We start from the raw sequence: 20,144 nt of genomic DNA, 5'->3' as shown, positions 1-20,144 counted from the left end.
ACTTTTATTCCCAAGTTTTCCTTTACACATCTCCAACACTATCCTGAATCTTCAAAGCCAATAAGCATCTGGGAAGTTAACTTTTGTTTTTCTGTTCTTGCAGGCAATTAAACAAAAATTAAAAAGAATGATGTTAAAGTGACTTAGAATGCTCAGCTAAGTATACAGTTTCATTAAAATAACTTTGGGGCAGAGAGAAACAAGTTTCCAAAATAATCTAAAGTCTAAAAATGCACAAAACCTTCACATCATATATGTGTTACATATACAGGATAAACATGGATACGTAGATACTTTCTCCACTCAGAACCAAAAAAATCCACTCACAACTTTAAATGCACAGGCCCTGTATGTGAACTGCTTAACATCTCAGTAAATTTATCACAAAAAACCACAACCAAGGTGTCTTCAAAATGCAGTGATTTCAGTAGTTACAAATATGATATAAAAATTAGAATATGTATACATATAAAAGTAATTTATTCTAGCGTAACATCAGTATATTCTATCAGAAAGTAGGTACTGGGAAACAATTTGACCAACAGATATGTATACACAGTATGGCCAAAACATAATTTATTAGAAGTCAAGAGATATAACAAAATGACTTATGCTAGTGATTTCAAGTGGACAAGAAAGGAACCACACAACTTCAGATAAAATTTGAAGCCAAGTTTAAAGAGAATATCTCTGAATGGCTTTGGAAGTACAGAACATAAGCATTAAAATTATTCAAAAGTAGTTATCCTTCTGTATCTTTTACAGATATCTTAATTGGGATGTCTGATAATTCACTAAGAAATTATCTCCTCTGTGTATCTCCCTAAATTTAGCACTTCTTAAAAAAACAGAGTTTACACACGGCGCAAACTTTCTGCTAATCAAAGTATAAGAAATACCGTCTTGTACAGATGTAAGACATACCAAATTAAATACCACATCAAATTAAGGCCAAAAATCAACATCAGAGCTCTCAAAACTTAAAATACAGACAATATAGATCCAATTTCTTGAAATATTTGCAAGATCTAGACTTTACTGCTATTTGATTAATAAGTAAATAAATAAATAAATAAATAATTACAACAACAAAAAAGTAATAACAGTACAATCACACGGTCCAACACTTTAGCTCTACTTGCTCAAATCAGGATTCTTAGCTATGCTTGACCTCAAGCTGACCTTGTGTAGGAATGCGCCCCCTAATGACAGAGTGGCAAAAACTAAGCTTTGTCCCCCAAAAAAGGAAAGAAGCCCAGAAGCTTCTCTCAACTGTTAGGTGGAAAGCCACCTCATAGGGCCTCAGGGACTTCACCAAACACCAGAGAACACCTAATTGGATAGAAGCCAAAAAGTCCCGCCTGATCAATCAAGTAGAAAAGAACAGAACAAAGGAGAAGAGGGGCTTTTGTGTGAAGTGTTTCTACCAGGGGCAGACCTCTGTACCTGGCTCGAGCTTTTCTGTTTGTTATTTTGCCTTTATTAAACCTTTTTGTTTCTAACACCACCGCAGAAGCCATCCTGCTTATTTTATGCCCCCAAAGTGTAGCTGAGCTATCCTTGGGTGTATTAAGTGTTTTTCTAGGGCTTATAAGAACTGGCTCTAGGACAAACAACTTAATAACCTTGTTTATATACCAAAAACCAATAATGAAACTTGACATCAAAGTAAACAGCACAAAAACATATAGCTACAGGGTAGTTTATATTCTTGTAATACTACAGATTCTGAATTCCGAAATTAATTTAATTGTCACACCAGGTGATTTTCCATAGATCAGGGACATTCATGGTTAAGATGAATTGAAAATCAATAAAAATCTTTAAATATACAACATTTTATTTTTATACAACTGGGCCATATATGTACAGGATACTATTACTGGGCTGACACAGCATGCACAATGTAGCTGATTATATAAATAGTCAAATAGGCAAAACTGACTATTTTGATATAAAATTATGAGAGAAGTTTGCAGAAGTTATTTTCATTGTACTATTTTTAATTTACTGAAAAATCTCTAGGATGAAGAAAGCACCAAAATCTTAAAATATTTAACTATCTTTCTTAATACTTTCATGACAATTATTTCTGATCTTGATAATATACTTGAATCATCTGTTCCTCAGAAACAGCCCTTCAGCATGCAGTCTGTTTTCACAACTTCATGCACATAACAGAGATGAATACCGTACAGCTTAAATTCTGAACAGTCTCCGAGAAGAAAATTCCTTCCTTCTCTTTCATCTAGTCTATGTTATCACTTCTTTTCAAACCCTATCTAGAAAACTTAATTTGTAATTTTTTCCTATATCTGAAATTTAAATACATAGATGTTTGAAATTTAAATAATTTCAAACATCTGACATGAAACAGCATATACACACATAAATAATTTGCTTTGTATTCCCAGCCTTGTCAGTAATCCAGATTGATTTAACCCAGATTGAATGTGCTAGTTTATGATCATTGTTAACACTTGCTTTAATTAACTAGATACTGAATTTATATTTCTATGTAAACCAATGTAAAAAATGGGTGGAGTAGATACTTGATATGCCTTTGGATAGACAAAGGAAGATTGTGTCACGCACAAGTAAAATGATACCTCACAATCTTACAAGTTGAGTAGTAATTTCAAAATACTGTTCTCAATATTTTGAATGGTTGAACTGATGAATGGGCTTTCTGAAATACCAACATTTCATTTGCAAATCTACATTTAATAACAGTGGTAGATAACACAGCAAACTGAGAGCGACACATATTCATGATTCTGATGTTAATGAAGGCATTTACATTTATTTGACTAATTTTTACTCCCTCTTCCACACTCCTACAATTACAGAACTATATATTATGTCATGAATAACAGTGTATCTTAAATATTAGGCGCACAACACAGATAAGACCCGATTTGCCAACCATGCTGATCAGAGGTTGAGTTCACAACCTCAACCTCACAACCAATGTATAATTTTTGAACTCAACACACAAGATTACGATCTTTGCAAACTTTGGCCTTTGAGAAAAGTTGTTATTAATACAATGGGGATGGAGGTCTGCTTTAGTCCCCTACACAAACATGTGTACTGCTCTTTGCAGTCAAAAACCTCCCAACAACTCATTATGCATGTGACCTGAATTCTGCAAAGCAACTAGAAAGAAAGCAACTGCAAAAGCAACTGGAAGTGGTGGACTTCCAGGAAGCTTTTCTCAGGTTCTGTTAAGCAACTGAATATGTAGCTATAAAAGCCAGTTTTCCCCATCTTTGCAGATGTAAGGCGTTAATTGAGATCTTATATAGCTTTAAACATATGCCACAAACTTAGGTCGGGTACCTTTGTCTTTGCCATGGCATATTCCACAAGCTTTCTGGGGTTAATAAATTTTCAAAGAAATAAAACATAAGGCCTTGATAAGTAAAATAAAATTTCCTGTATAAGAAGGTTGAGAACCAAGCATTCTATTGACAAAACACATTTTTTAGCTTTGGTGAAAAATTTATTTCAGTTTCCTTGCTCTGTCCCATGTGTCATCTAAAAGTGATTGAAGAAGCCACACCATTACCATGTCATTTGCATCTCTGGGCCACATACAAAGGACAAGGGAGGACCATACAGAGCACTGTAGTCTAGCAACTTCATTTGGCTCTTCCTCTGCAACACTAGCGCTGCTGACAGGCTGGTCATCCATCAAGAGCAAAGAACCTTCACTATGCCCCAGTTTGATTTCTTTATATTTTCTCTTCTGCTGGGATAACTACAGTGGTTATGAGAGCTCTTATCAAGTTTTCCTGAGGGTATGCTTCAAGACACAATGCAGCTGAACAGCTCACTCTATTTTTTTCTGCCAGAACTCAACTGGCTTCCTGTAATCCAGATGAGGACTCAAAGTAAGCAGCTGAAGCTCATAGGCTGGAACAAGCGAACAAAAAGGCTCTCCACTTTTGACATATTTGAGATGTAAATTTCACTCTGGCATATACTCAGGTTAAGACAGAGGCATAATATTGGCCTCCTCTCCTTAGGGTGCCTATTAACCCAAAAGACACAGAAGAAGAGAGCAGACAGTTTCTCCTATTGTCAGAAACGCAGAAAGAAAGTAAAATGGGAATTCAAAGTGCCCCTGTCTTGTGCTACAATAGAGAGCCTTGTCCTCAATAGTAACTATCTGAAAAATGCCAGAACAAAATGCTGTAAAATGCAAATAAGGAAAAATACTTTAATTTCAATAAATATTAGATTACTCTTGTGTTCCACCTCTCAGAAACTGATGGTTCCAAATTCAACCAGTCCCCAACAATAAAAAAATGGTCGATAATTCTACATAACCGTAATTATGCTACATTCACATATGAAAATGCTAATGAAAAGTTTCAGATGCCTTGGTATGTGTTTGCATTTCAGTTTCCCATGAAAAAAGAACTTTCAGCGTTATGTTCTGTACATCGGTGACTCCCTTCTTAATTACTTTTGAACTTACTGGACAATTTCAAATGGATTTGACAGAAAGAACAGAGAACTCAAAGATAATTACATTACTACAGTCTTCGTGAAAATCGGCAGTGAAGTAGAAAAAGGAGATCAGCAAGCATCCTAACCAAGGGAAGGGTTGCAATCCCAATTCAGATCTTACTGGACACAAGTGGAACCTTGCAAAAGTTTCCCTGAAATAAAAGTTTCTTTTAGATCTCATATCTTCCTAGAGAACATCTCTAGAGACATGGCAAACTCATGGGAAACAAGACATGTCAGCCTTTAGAAAAATGTTCTGAAGCAAAACCCCCATAGAGAGTCAGTCTTCAATTGCTATCTCTTTCCAATGCATACACTTTCTACTACAGACTTTCCATTTTTCTTAATTATCAAGCTTTAGCTTAATGGAAGTTATGCTATAGACTGACATATAAAAAACTCAGGAATTTTAAATGTCATGAGATTCTGTCACCTATATTTAAACAGACACTGCTTATTCAAGTGGTCAACTTTTTTTAACAAATACTAGTTACAAATACAAATACTCAGTCCACAGCTGCCTACTAATGAGCCCACGAAAACCTCTAACAGCCATTACATAAAAATACTAAATTAATAAAACATTAATTCCATTTTCCAGTAGATATAATCTGGATACTACAAAAGGATGAGCATAAGCATATCTGTCTCACCACATATAAATTTGAGAGGATTTTGGGACAAAAGACATTTTTGACCCATCTCACCATTTTGTTTTTGGAAACAGAAATCCGATAGACTACGTTACACATTTTTCACTAGTGAGAAGACCGTAATGATATTGTCTACATAGTATGTTCAAAGATTCACAGTAGCACACAGAACTGGTAGATAATATACAGAAATCAGCTCTTGCTACATCCTTAACTTGAAAATTTGCAATATTTTTACCTTGGTGCTTATATATAATTGAAGACTAGTTATCGCTCACATTCTTGTCACACAATTAAAATTCTTGACAAATAAACAAAAGCCACCTTTAAAAAAATGATCACAATCAAATATATACCAGACAGGTTTTCTGTGAGTGATCAAAACTGAAAAAATAATAACTGTGACATCTTAAGTTGAATTTTCTGAGGTCTGTTCCACAGTATTTCCCAGCAATCAAACCCAAATTAATATTGCTTTAATATTTTTTGTTTAATAATAGTCTTCCAAGTTCAATTTCTTGAAACATATAATTTGTTGCAAATATCCATACCAAACAAATTCTCCTAGAGATGATAGAGGCTGTTTAAAGTATTTAGATTAGGTTTGAAAAATTAAACAGAAAGGAAACCCATAAGTAAAAGAAAAGAAAAATTAAAAGCATTTGAAATGAGATCTTTCAGAAGAGGACTCCAACCTTAAAACATAAGAGCACTTTGGATTGCTTGTTTGTTAGGGGTGAAATGAATCTCACATCATTTTTTCACAACAATTACAATAATAACTTCTGCTTTTAAAGCATTCAATCACTATACAGAATACTACTGTGGCTTGAAAAAAGCAAGCAGAAACCACAGACCAAATTTTAAGTTCCAAATGCAGTCATAAAATGTTGAGCAGGCAAAAAAAAAAAAAAAACCAAACCAAACCAAACCACCAATATCAACAATTAACCTAGCTGATCATATGGTGTGCCTCATGTAGCCAGATAGAATGCCAACCAATTCATACTTGAATTGTTTGAACTAATTGTTTTCAAAAAACATGGAGACCAAAATAAGCAAAGAAAATAAACACTGCAACTCAAAGCAAGTTGTGGTTCACTCCAATGACTCAACCTGTAGTGTCAAATTATTTTATATAATTAAATTGTAATTATAAGGAAACTTCTATTGTTACTGTCTTTTTAAATGCATCCAAAGAAAGAAACTTGTTGTAAGTCAATATAAAATAACACAATATAAAATAACTGTCTTGGCAAGAATTACACATCTGTTCTTACACATACAGTTCTGTTATGTGGTAAAACTTTCTTCATTTAGAAGGACAGTTTTACTAGATGTTTCAAATCAAGTTTCTCAAAACAAATTTTAATGTTAGGTACTAAAACCTCCTAGTTACCAAACAAAAATAAGAAAATCCACAAAATAAAATTGTGTAATATAATTTGCACCTAAATGAATGAATGAAAAATATTAAATAAGTCTACAGAAAATCACTTAGATTACTCTGTAAATTTTTCCCAAACATAGCTACAGGGAGTTACAATCTTTGTCATATGTTAATTCAAGAGAACATAAATGTTTGCATAAAAAGAAAAGACTAAATTAAGGAAATAAAAATCATTAACATATTTAATTTGAAATGGTCACTTACCTGAATTGACTAAAAAAAATTGTAAGACATCTCACAGATCTAACTAACAGTAATGAAAACTAGACCATTAATAAAGTGCATTTAGAAATGCTGCATTTAAAGCCATATTTTAAATGGTGTGTTCCTACACTCTATTGCCAGTGGTAAAGCAGAACCCAGTCAAGATTAGAAGGACTTCTCAAAAGAAACAGTAGTAAGCAGAGGAATATGACAACACAAAGTTGGGTCCACAATAAACTAAATCTTTTTCTTTCTTAGAATCTATTAGCCAAGGAATTCAAATTATTAGCTGAAAAATAAAGTAACATATATTTGCAGTGAAAACACTTGGCTTAAAACCTAATATTGTTAGGAAAAAAAATGCATTACTGACACTTGTTTGTACGTAGTGCTGAAGATCATGTATGGCACAAAATTAACACTTCGAGTATAATATGAAAATATGAAATCCTCTATAAATCCTCAGATAAATTGTGTATTGCAGGGACTGTATGTAAGTTAAGTTTCGTCAGATTGTAGGGCTTGATAGTATAAGCATATGCATTTCTTTTGGAAATAAGTCTACTTACAACTGAGTCTGCATCTGGACACTCCCTATTAAAAAAAAAAAAAAAAAGAAAATTTACAATTATAGAAGGCACAACTTATTTCATTCACACAAAATTTCCTTCAGTATTTTAAATGAATTTAAAACAGTGCATTTGACCCTTTTGCCTCTCAGATTCTAGAAATTTTTACTTTAAATAATCCACATTTAACTGAATGAGATTTAAATAACACCTGACAGTTTAACACCTGCAGAAGAAAAACTCAGAAGAAATTATGAAAAAACAAACTCACATATTACTGAAAAGAATTAATAACAAAAATATCAAGGAAAGTGAGGACTACCACACTGTGTTATGGATGAATATACTTTAAGTTTCAAGTCTTCATGGTTGATGGGTGAGATAAGCAGAAGTCACCAATCCTAATGAAATAGTCTACCTGTAAGTGCAAAATGTTTTGGACAAAATCCAGTTCACAAAGAAATTAAGATTTTCTTCAGAGGAATTCAGAGCTTCCTCTTCTAGAGTTGCATTCTTAGTTTGTGTTTGTCAAGCACAGTTGCAGTCAAGTACCAGAAGATGCTGAACAAAATAACTGAGTACCGTCCTAAAAAGCACTTAAAAAAGTTGTCTGCAGGAAGGCAGTGGTTGCAACCACATATTCACAGGTGTTACACTTTTGCACTACAACTTGAATTTGAGTAGTAGTACGAAAAATAATGAATGACACTGATTTTCTCTCATGTCGTCAAAAAGCAGAAGCAATTACATTTACAGAATGTGGGAATACTTGAGTAGCATACAAGTCCTCTCTAATTTGCACGCTGACAAATAGTGATGGTGTAACTTAATAAAGAGTGTTTCTATATCATTAGTCTGAACATCCTACACATGCATGTACAGAAAAAAGCACGTGGCAAAAATAAAATATATTTTAATCTAAAACATCTTCTCTGAAAAAAAAAAGGGTTAAAAGCAAAAAATGTAGCTTTTACTACAGTGTGTTAAAAACAGGTGCAAAAAACTTGATAACATGGAAGCATTAATACAAAATTCAGTAAAGCTTGTTAAGGAACTGACAATGAGATGAAGCACTCCATCTTCTCTGAAAGGCCTCACACAAAAGAAGACACATGTGATCAAACTTCTAGTTGCTTTACATCTTTCATAGCAATAGAGTTGTTCTGAAAGATATTATACTGCTTGAAAAGACAAAGTATATCCTTCCCTTGAGAGATGTGGTTTCAAAAAGTCTGTATGCAAACAAGATAGTCAGAGGTACATAAAAGTTGAGAATTGTGAAATATGAGGCAAATGAATGAATATATTTCAGCCCACAATGAAGATTTCCAAAATCAGTGAGCTAAGAGATCTCAAACAGAAACGGCAGATCTAGTATCACTCAGAGGAGTACTACCAGCATCTCTCAGGATTTATTCTATAGATGCAAGAAAAACACAGCAGTTTACAAACATTGGTGGGGTGGAGAATGGGGACATCAAGCTGCAGATGGAAGTACTTTTAAATCAGTAGATATACTAGATAATTCTTTTTAAATTAAAGAACTGGGTCATCCTTCTGCTATAAGCTAATATTTGAGAAAATGGAGATCTTATAAGGGAATTTAAGGATTGTAGATAAAAACTGAAATAACCAAACCATGCAAAGCAGTGGTTAGAAGTGAAATCCCTGGCTACACTACAGCAATATACAAGAGAATGCACCCTGTGTGGTATTTCCTTGAATTAAAACCATTACTAGACACACCAGTTCAGACATCAACAGTTTAAAAACTGTCTTGACCAACCAAAAAGCCTACTAACCGTGAGAGCTTTTCTAGATGTAGAAAGCTTGCCCTACACAAACTAAACAATAATAAAACACAAGACCAAGGCAGGACTGGTCCTCTGTGTGCAGAGAAGCTTCTGATGACAGTTTCATCATTTCCAGTCCATAACAAGATCGTCAGCTGAAGATTAAATCAGACAAAACACAGACTAGCAATCTATATCTCTAAAGAGCTCATAAAAGAAGTATTAGAATGTATTATGTAAACACATAATGAATCCTCTTTTATTTATTTGTGATGTTCTAGTTCATTTAGTAGTTATGGTTTAATGCAAGAATCTCTGTAAATGCCTATGGCACATTTTACAAAGGAGATTGATATCATGCCATTACACTTTTTTTTTTTTTTTTCAGATTTCAGAAGCAAGTCTCTTTTGTAGAGTGTGTGAATATAGAAACAAAATACTATTAGCACCTGCTGTTCTAAGGTCATGAATTTTTCAGCAGTATGTTAGAAAACTAACACTGGTAAAATACTTTAAAAACTAATCTTAAAAAGTATGTATGCAGATATTGTCTCTGGGAATATTTCTATATTGTCAAATTTGTCAAATTGTAAGCTGTCTTCTTGAGAAAATACATGTAGAAACTATGAAAAAATACACTGACCATAAATACTACATACTAGACACTGTGACTAATTCACCTCAGAACTGTTATTCAAACACACTTTTTGCACAGATTAACCCCGGGGAGACTGAGTACATGCAAAGAATATGGCATAGGGTATATTTGGGACATCAGTCCTGATCTGGAATGATGGTGTTTTAGAAGTGACTATGCTCATGACATACTGCATTTTTCTGTCCTTTGACAGTATATGTAGAAGTTCTTCTAACAGAAGAATACCTGAAGCTTCAATTCTGCAAACATAGCCATCCAGTACTTTTACCACGCACAGACATATTTTATTAGGATTAACGTGGACTACATTATCTACAATGTTGACAGGTAGAAGAATGGAAAACTACGTACCTATGCCCAGGAAAGAATGAAACATGAGTTGACTACTATGAATACACTTGTTATTTGTTATTTATGTTAAAATCCTTGGTGACAAAAATTGTAAATAACTGTGATGTTTCTGTATTCATTGTGTTCCTTTAAACTGCTATTATAAGTTTATAACCTTTTTTTTTTTTTTTTAATTTTTTTTTTTTTAATACTGCATACTTTTTATCCCCATTACTAGCTTTCATGCAAAACAAGGCTTCAGGGTGGAAATATACTTACACAGATTCAGTATCTTTTTCTTTTTTCATTATTCCTGATAAACCAAAAGGCTTCCTTTTCCGTGGTTTTATTCCTATAGAACAAACACTTTTCATTCATACATCAAAGAGATAAATGCATATTTAGCAATGTCAAACACAGATGCATATGAATCCAATGTTTTAAATGCTGCCACAAGTATGCAGTGGAGACAGGTATGGAGCCAAACTAAGGGAACATTATTCCAATTAGCTTTAAGTGAAACATCAATTTTAAAAAAATCAAAATAGGGTTCAACACATTAGTAATAAAATTCTTAAAAAACTGACTTGAATCTCCAAGTTGGGTATACAGACTCTGTTTTCTTTAATAGACAGTTTTGAGGAAGAGGACTCTGCTCACAAAAACTCAACAGGAGCTGTTGCTCCAGGCGATCCTGAATAGTCATGGATGAGAAACTGAACATTGCCTTCCCCACCTACTGCAGTTCAACACCCTGTCGTTATTTCTTCTGCCCTGTGTGCCCCCAGGAGCTTCAAGCTCCTGTCTTTCCTCAAAAGTAGGATCTCAGTCCTGTTAAAAATAAAAGTGTTTCCTGGCTTTCCAGCTGATGTGAGTTCATGATTTCTCAGCACTGTATCCAGCTCCAAGACTGCTTCTCACAGCGTTTGGAATTACACTTCTCCCCTTTTGTTTCTTCCCTGCTTTTAGCACTGGATACATATAGCTACAGTACTGAAAAAAGTACTTTCATTGCTTTCATATTGCTTTCACTCCCACTTAATGGACTAAAACTAAAATACACTTAAATATTCCCTCAGACTTACTGCCACATCTGCTTCTTCACAACGTTTGCTGAGGCAAAGTAGATCGCCAAACAAAATGGCTAAGTGCAAGCATCTGATCCAACTAGCCTACAATTTGGTTTTGATGCATGATACTACTGACAGCATGCTTTTGAGCAGAGTGGTAGGAATAATTTGGTTTCCAAAATTAAACCACTGTTAATTCAAGCACTTTGTTATATTTACCTTTACAAAAATACATTAAATATCACATAAGGAACCTTTCTGCTCCTAGAAATTATCAATAACTCCAAACTTCTCAAATCAAGTAGCTGTAGAGTCAGTAATATATACTGAGGCACATAATTTTCTCCAAGATTATTTTTAAATGTCTGGGCTTTGTTTTTCCTCTATGTCTTACGCAGACAAAAATAATGGCAAATGGAGTATGAGAGTAATCTCTGAACATGGATCCTCTCTGCTTCAGTTACAAGAGATTTTAAGTCTCAGCCAAAATCTTGGCAACTTAAAAAAGTTTTTGGATGCTGTAAGTTATACTGCTGACTCCTCTGTCCCACAAGTAAAGACATAGCTTATGGACAGCAAGCAGTTCTTAACCACTTTAAACAATCCCCTAAGTAAAAAAAGCTGCACCAACAAAGAAAGACTTTGCAACTAGAACACTACATTGGGCTTAGTTTAACTGACACAGTAACAATGGGAAGAGCAGATTGTTTTGACACTTGCAAATTAAGCTACAACACTGAATTCCTAACTGAATCAAATCCAAACCTCTGCAAAGACAAAGCACTAGCCAAAGTATACTTGTAAGAAACACTCAAATTATCTGACCTTAATGCATTAGTCTTATAGAGGTTTTATAGGCCTTGATGCCTAGAAAGGTTGATTTGGAACAGAGACTAGACAGAGCTAAATGTACAAAATAGGTATTTATTGAAAGGCCTTAAAAGAATACACCTTGGGCAGTACAAGAGCCTGGCCAGGGCTACACCCAAGATGTAACCAATATGGATCCCGGTCATGAGTTTTATACTTTTCTAAGTTTTGGTTCATCCACATTTTGGGTTCAGTTGTCCAATTACAGCTCCAGGTCATGAAGTCTAACTCCCTGGCTTGCCCCCTTCTCTTCACCGTTGTTTATGCTTTTTGGGTAATGGTTGTCCTTGATTCTCTACTTGGGAAGGGATAGTTTTGTCTAACTACTCTGCGAAGAGAACCTACTAATACCTAATACAAAGTTTCAATGGTACATACCAGGCAGCAGAGACTCTGAAAAATATAAAAGCTAAAACCCAAGGCATCAGTCTTATTGTCATTGAAGTCTGTTTCTCAAAAGAAAAACTGCATTTTAGTCTACTGGAACACTTAAAAGTTATACAGAATCACACACTGAGTACCCTTTGCTTCACAGTCCAGGTCCTAATCCACAGCATTCTTGTGTAAATAACTATGCTACAGCAACTCACCTTCGGCTACACTGGATGTGTTACATTCTTCAAACTCAATAGGACCTTAAAGAAATGACAATGAGGATAAACATTAGGTCAAATTTAACCTTTTTAAATGACAAGTAATATTTCCTGAAAATATGAGATAAACTAATTACAAATGTTGGTAGTAACTGAATGGCACAATTACTCTGCCAATGGCCAAAGATACTCAAAATCACGTATGTTTTCACTCCTTCAAACTGAAAAATTAAAATACTAGTCATCAACTAACTACAATTCAATTGCCTATATCTAATTAGTGTCCTCATTCAAAATTGCATTTATAATATAGCATCAGTGTAAGGCTTTCAATCTACCTTCTTTTAATGAACAATAATGGTATAAGTAAAAATGAAAAAGGAAAAGCTATAGCCCTAATTTTGAAAGTCACACTTTTTCTAACCCTGCATTGCTAGTTCCAACGTTTCCTCTCCACACCCAATTGCCTACACAATTAGAAGCGGCACGTAAAACCTTAAACACAGCAATAAATAATTTTTTTCAAAAAAAAATCATTGAGACCCAATAGGACCAAAAAAAGAATACTAGCTAAATTCTGGATCTAAAGAAATTCCTCACGTTACATTTGCCACAAATTAACAGTCAGTTGCCATTGCAAATTGATGTCCTAAGCCTCATTTATTCCTATACATTCCTAAACCTAGAATTTATTTAATCTCACTAAAAGACATTTTAGGAAGCACGTGTGCAGAAAACAGTGTGAGTTTCTGTAGGATCTTGTTCAGGGAATGATAGAATCATACCAGCACTTGTGGAAGTGCAATGAAAACAGAGGGAGAGCACATGCAGGCAGGCACCTTTTCTTCCAGCCCATGTTGCATTACCTTGTATCTGTATCCACAGAAGAAAAAATTTAGCATGCTATCACTGTGCCATAGCGGTTATTACTTACCTTTCTACAAACATTATGATAGCACGCACACAAGTTTATGTACAGATACACTACAGATAAGACAGAGGGGAAAAAAATACTTCTAATGACTTCTATTTTTTTTAAATTATGATGCTCAAAGTATTAATTTATATTTACTGTAATTAAGACTGAGTTTGCAAAATTTTCCCAATCAGTAAAAATAAACTTAAATGTTTGTAAAACAACAGGATCAGAATTTTGGACTAGAACCCATCAATATCTCACTTATCATAAGGTAATGTTTTGGCCTCCAAATGACGTTCTTGAAAGCAGAATATTAAGACAAATCTCAAACAGCAGTCTTAACAGACCTTTAAATTTCAATTAGTAAATGACTTCAAATGCAAGTCTAATTATTCAATTCAGAAACTCATCCCTAAAGCAAAAGAAAGAGCACTGTAAACACTGAGACTTAAATATATTTTCAGAGGAATAAAATACTCAGGCTTTTTCAGAATTCCACCATTTCTTTACCCTTTCTACTAAGAGTGATCCCCTTAATTTTAAAACTTTTACACCAATGATTAAAAGAAATAATGACGGCTCAAATACAGCTTATCCATATTTCACATCAGCATCTTAACTTCCACTTCTAAAATATGCAGAAAGGAAATATTTTCTTCAACAAGACATCCAAGTGCATCTGTTTTTTTCCATTATGCTTGGCTAAAACACTTGCCTTTAAAGGTGAGATTTTTGTGCCTTGTAAGAATTTATATTTGAAGACACATTCTTCCTTTACTACAGAAACACACAGATATCATGTGAACCAGTTACAATTCAAAAACCTATTTTGGTAGTAACTTACCTTTCCTGCTCAAATTTGTATAAGGCCCTTCTTCCTTTGGAATTTCAGAAATTCATTTCAGTGGCTGTCTCTAATTAGCTCAGTTGGTTAGGGCATGGTGCTATTAACACTGAGGTTGTGGGTTCAATCCCTATATGGGCTATTCACTTAAGAGTTGGACTTGATGATCCTTGTGGGTGCCTTCCAACTAAGAATATTCTGTGCATCCAGTTTGCCCTTTTCAATGGAGCAGAGTGAAATGTTTAACAGTTTTAAATTTTCTGACAAATTTTGTTCTGTAACTTCAGACCTCCCAACAGTTCTGCTCCCTATACGTCTGCCATAAAGAGTAGCATATTTTGCCTTGGGCATAGTATTTTTAATCAAGGAAACATTTCAGAAACAGACATTTCCTTTCTACTGTGGCACTTTATAGTGTACTAACTTAGAAAACAGGATAGCTGTGAGAAGCTTTCAATAGCCTGCATAACAGCTGGAGTCTCCTGTGGAGAGATGTCTTTGAGTCCAAAGAGGTCATAATACTGCTGTCCAGCCAGAACTGTGTGTTGTCACCACACTGTCCTCTGCTAGAACCAGCTGCTGTCTCCTAGTCAGCTATAAGGCATTAGGCACACATATTGTTACAGGAGCATAGCATCAATAAGGAATTCAGACAGTTTCTTAAGAAGTTTTCCAGCACTGCCCACTGTCTGTGTAGAACAGGGAAACAAAAGCAGCTGCATTACCACTGAAAAAAAAATCCCCCAAACTCTAAAAAAAATCCCAGCTCAGGAAGCTTTCTCCTCTGTGACACCATAATGCATATCTTTCTATTCCTTAATCAGAAGTCAAGAAGTCAGAAGTTGCTATAGTCAAGAACTACTGGTGGATTGGCATTAATGGAGATTGCCAGACAGATGTAATATACAAATGGAAGTCAAAACATGCAAACTTATGTCCTGGTAGCTCAATAACTTCTGTAACAACTACATGAAGTTTTTAAGGTGGACTCATTACCTCTAGGAAGCAGAAAGTTTTCATAACAGACTTGTGCCCAATGACTGTACTGCAGACAAAGGCTTAACACCAAGAAGGACTTCAGCTCAAAATCTGGATGATTACAATGGCTAAAATTTTTGATGCAAGTAAACAGATTCACTGTCCATTGCAACATTAAAAGGAAAAAAAGCAGTTGCTTCACATTTAAGAAGTAGTGTTGATGTTGGGGACTGAAGTCCAGGCCACATGATAGCCTAAGGCACTGAAAGAACCATCTAAATGGTGCCATACTGCAGTGCAGGTGATAATGCTGATAACACTGCTATTTGGCAGTACTGCAGTCAAAGCACTAAAATTTCCTTTGCTCTTTTTTCTCATAACAACACAATAATGTGAATTAAAAAGGAAGCCCATTCTCAAGCATTCATATGAACACAAAACCAAATTCTAAAACTACAGCAGTACTGAAAAAAAAAAAAAAAAAAAGAAAAAAAGAAAAAAAGACATTTCAAGACTTTTTTCAGAGTAAATAAAAAGTTATAGCTGAGATCTAGTCCAATCCTTGCAAAGGTCTCTAATTTAATGTTCTGCTGCAAGGTGACCGCAACTTTCAAAAGTCTACTCTCCCTGCTGCTATATTAATCCATACTTTGGTAACAGTGTCTTTAACACCTCAAATACCTCTATACAGACTTGCATGTATTTGATACTGTAGACACACAAAATACAAAAAAATGAATAAATACAGTACATAAATGAAGGTTAGACTTTGCAATAGAAAGAGACATGAGTATCTAGTGGGATTTCCATCACTTAAGTATATATACCTAGCTATCGGGATGCTAATGAGAAATAGTAGTATTCCACAAAGGAAGCAGACATTAAAACTCAGTAAGTTCCTCTAACTGTACACAGAAGCAAGCATCACTGCATTTTTGAATGCTCACAGTATTCTACCAGTTGGGACAGAATAAGAAAGCAAATAGAGTATGCTTTCACAAACACATGGAGGCAGATAGCTGCTAATTGACAAGAGACTAAAGCAAATTCACCAGGATTGTGTCAGTTCTTAGGTTCTTAAAGCAGCTTTTGTTGGATGGAACAGAAAAAAATAATTTGTATAAACATAATTTATACAATAATACAATGTAATTTTTATTTTAGTTAATTTCATAATTTATAAGAACTGACACTTAGATAAATTAAGCACCAGTGAGTAAGAATGCATCTCAGAATGCATCTCGTAGACTGTTCAATAACTACATGAAATGTTTCTCTTGTTACAAGTGGCGTGTGAGTATGCGAGCTTTCGTGCCCCTAAAGGTAGAGTATATAGCTAGCAAAAAGGAGATAATGCTCTTATCGACAGACAAATGAAGAAGATGTAATTGCACTGTACATTATCTTACAGAATCTCCTACATATTTAGCTCACATCTGTGGGAACAGTACTTTCAGAATATATTCAAGGGAACTACAGAAACTATCTTTATTACCAGTATCTTATACCTGCTACTTGGGAAAAAATCAGACAAAACCTCTCCACAAAATCCTAGATACAGGTTTTCTAGCCTGTCTGTATAACTTTTACATAAAACCTCTCTGAGGGAGGTCTAGGAGAATGTTTTGCTAATGTCAAAACAATAAAATAACTCCCACTTTCCTCAACTGAGAGGGAAAAAAAATATTTTACTGTTTGGATTCTTAAATAAACAAGTCAAATGCAAAAGTCAACCAATATTACTAGTAAGGAAAACATAATATTATGTCATACCCTGAAAAAGTGCCCCCAGTAAGTATATCAATGAACTGGAAAATCCCACAGAGCTAAAAAGTTAAACAAATCAAGAAGTCAACAAATCAAATAAGAACTGCTTTACATTTGCATCTGCTTTTGAAAACTGTGTCCTTTTCATCTTAAGGGGGGCATGACAGAAAGTGACATTATACTGGTATTAACTTCACATAATTCTCAGCAACTAGAAACACTCAGACCCTCAAAATACCCCCTGAAAACTGCCTCTCTCTCTCTCTCTCTCCTCTCCTGTGTAAACAGGATTCAGTTTACACACATGCATGCACACATATAAACATTAATGTATCTGTTTCAGGCAAAATCTTTTAAAAATACTCCATAAATCTGTACCTGTAGATACAAATGCAGTAACAAACCATATTCTTGTTTTCAACAAAAACAAAAGTTTGTCTCTGAGTGTAAATCATGCATGAAAGGAGGACAATTTTTTAAACTGCACATGCTTCACATGCTGCTTCAAATGGCAAAGCTTTGCGTGCCTGGCTCAGTGCCAGTTGACAGCTCAGCTGGATATCAATGCACATTCTGACCCCCCTTGCAGCGTGTCACTTCTGAATTGTTTCCGCAGTAGAAAGTTTATTCAACCTCTCTCTCAAATTCAGTGGACCGACCAACATTCTGCTATTTAATCATCGCAGAACAGGTTATTTTTCTGACAGCACTAAAGCCAGACAGCAGTTCCTAATGAACAGCTTGATACAAGTGGAATTTCGACTGTTTTAGCCTCAATTAATTCTGCTGTCAAAACAAATGACTGCTTTTAGTGTTTAGATGTCAAGCTGCATCACAAAGGTCAATTTTGTATGTACACAAACATATAAGCAATCTTTTTCTTGCTATCATCTGATCCTGTGACATGTTTAGCAAAAAAATTCAAGCTTTCAAATTCAGAAGCCAGGAAGCTCAAATATATTACATCAACATCAGTGTTTCTAACACTAATTTCCCATTTTTATTGCTTGTCATAAATGAGAAATTATTTTATAAAACAGTAAGAATGGGTTTTTTTTCCTAGAAAAGGACCTTTTATTCTACATTTAAAAAAAAAAGAAGGAAAAAAACAAATAAAAGCATATCTTATTTGGAGGAATGCAGAGTAAAGATGAGCAGCTGTTTTCTTTGAGCTAAATTTCATATATGTGGTAGAATTATCATGCTAGTACCGAACTGCTACAAGCAAATCTTAACTTATGGATTTGGTCAGCTCTTCTTTGCCAAAAAGAGAATAAGGGACAAAAAAAAAAAAAAAAAAAAAAAAAAAAAAAAAAAAAAAAAAAAAAAAAAAAAAAAAAAAAAAAAAAACAAAAAAAAAAAAACAAAACAAAACAAAACAAAACTGGCCTGCTAACAGGTCAGTCTAAGGGAAAATGCTGAAATAGTACTGGCAAAACACTATCCTTTAATCTAATTCAATACATACAGTTCCACCACACCAATCACTGAATTTCTGACTACTCGTTGTTATATCCTCAGAATGATATATCAGCCTAGCTGATATATAGCCTCTAGAGATGCTGAATGCCCCACCAAATCTTTCTTCAAAAAAAAAAAAAAAAAGAAAAAAACAGAAAAAAGAGAAAACTATAGCACAGTAATAGTATCCAATTAAGGAAAAAAAAGGAAAAGGTAGAGGTGATACTGGCAGCAGAAATAATGACAATTACCAGTAGCAACATGTAGCACTTCCTTGGAAAGAATTTTTTCAGATGAAGAATTTAACCCTGATTCTGTTATTAGACTTCCAACCCTGCACTCAGTTCACCAGATCAAAGGCAACAAAGCAGAAAAGGATCATAATCTGAGTAGCCTCAAAATAATTATTATCAATTAAGATGTTTATCATCAGAAAGAAAGACCAGATTTTTTTCCTCTAAAATAAAAAGGTGGCAAACATCAGGTAAAAAGTATTTTTCATTGCGCTGATAACACAAGAGTTTTCAAAAGAGACAGGAAACATGTACCAAAGGCAATGATTCAAAGTAGAGATCTGTCTAGACAGCAACACCTGAGTAGGACAACACTGCTATGATCTATGAAAGCTATGATCTGTGAAAGTGTGAGGTCTGTGAGCAGCAAAACAATGTCAACTAATACACCAATCTGCAGAGCATTATGGCCCCTTTTCTCATCCATTTCTATTCCTGCTTTTGCTTCAGCTTCATATTTTCTCTCTGACTACATAAACAACATGATGTGAAATATGGCCGGTTTTAAGTATTCATAAGCTAAGTGGCAGGCCAACATACACAATATGTACAAATACATACTCAGCTGTCTGCTTTCTAAATGAGTAGTCGTTTGGAAGCTTCTTCTTCCTCTAGCAACGTCCTCATTTCTACACTCTCCTTTTCCACCAAATTGTGTAGAAAGTAGCAGTCTTGTGAAACATGAAGGAGAGGTGTAGAAAAGGTACTAAACAAAAGCATAACTCTCATGACTCTAGTCTATGAATATAAGTCTCTGTAACAAAAGGCTCTGCCTGTCTACATGGTGCATGATGCACCGGCTGAAGAAGACCACGCAAGTATGCAATGATGAAAGAAATGCACAGACACTTTTAAGAAGATTCAGCTAAGATTCTGGAACACTAGACACTGGAAATATGTCAAGTTATAGCCCACATACTCAAAGACAGTTTGAAAGAATCACATCTTTTTTAGAAGTCACGCATTCTCCCTGTAAATGAAAAGAGGTATGGTTCCTTACTGAAGTTCTGAACTTAAGCCCATGAAATCATCAAAAGTTAAGATGGTTAATGTGACCCTATGGAGCAAAAATAGAGTAATATATTTTATAGCATCCAGAACTTTCAGACAAAAACAAATTTTTCCATTAGAAAACAAAACAAAAATTCCTACCTTAAAAGAAAAATATACCCCA

At 34.5% G+C, this 20,144-nt stretch overlaps 1 protein-coding gene across 8 annotated transcripts in view; it reads right to left on the bottom strand.

The window, feature by feature from the left end:
* The window catches only part of FCHO2 (FCH and mu domain containing endocytic adaptor 2), an 83,636-nt gene that overhangs the window by 31,100 nt on the left and 32,392 nt on the right, over positions 1-20,144 (bottom strand). For 7 of the 8 annotated variants that reach the window (XM_041426875.1, XM_041426877.1, XM_041426878.1 and 4 more), the window contains exons 9-11: positions 12,706-12,750; positions 10,455-10,527; positions 7,395-7,419 (exon numbers count right to left, since the gene is read on the bottom strand). In XM_041426875.1, coding sequence (XP_041282809.1) covers positions 7,395-7,419; positions 10,455-10,527; positions 12,706-12,750 — 143 coding nt within the window. Of the gene's footprint in view, positions 1-7,394; positions 7,420-10,454; positions 10,528-12,705; positions 12,752-20,144 lie in introns of those variants that run through there. The other variant, XM_041426882.1, reaches the window with a different exon arrangement.

Source organism: Onychostruthus taczanowskii, unplaced genomic scaffold (assembly GCF_017590055.1).
Source record: "Onychostruthus taczanowskii isolate IOZ18803 unplaced genomic scaffold, ASM1759005v1 scaffold96, whole genome shotgun sequence".
In the NCBI taxonomy this organism is placed as follows: Eukaryota; Metazoa; Chordata; class Aves; order Passeriformes; family Passeridae; genus Onychostruthus; species Onychostruthus taczanowskii.
The sequence above is the reverse complement of the archived record's forward strand: the minus strand, read 5'-3'. Positions and strand labels throughout refer to the sequence as shown.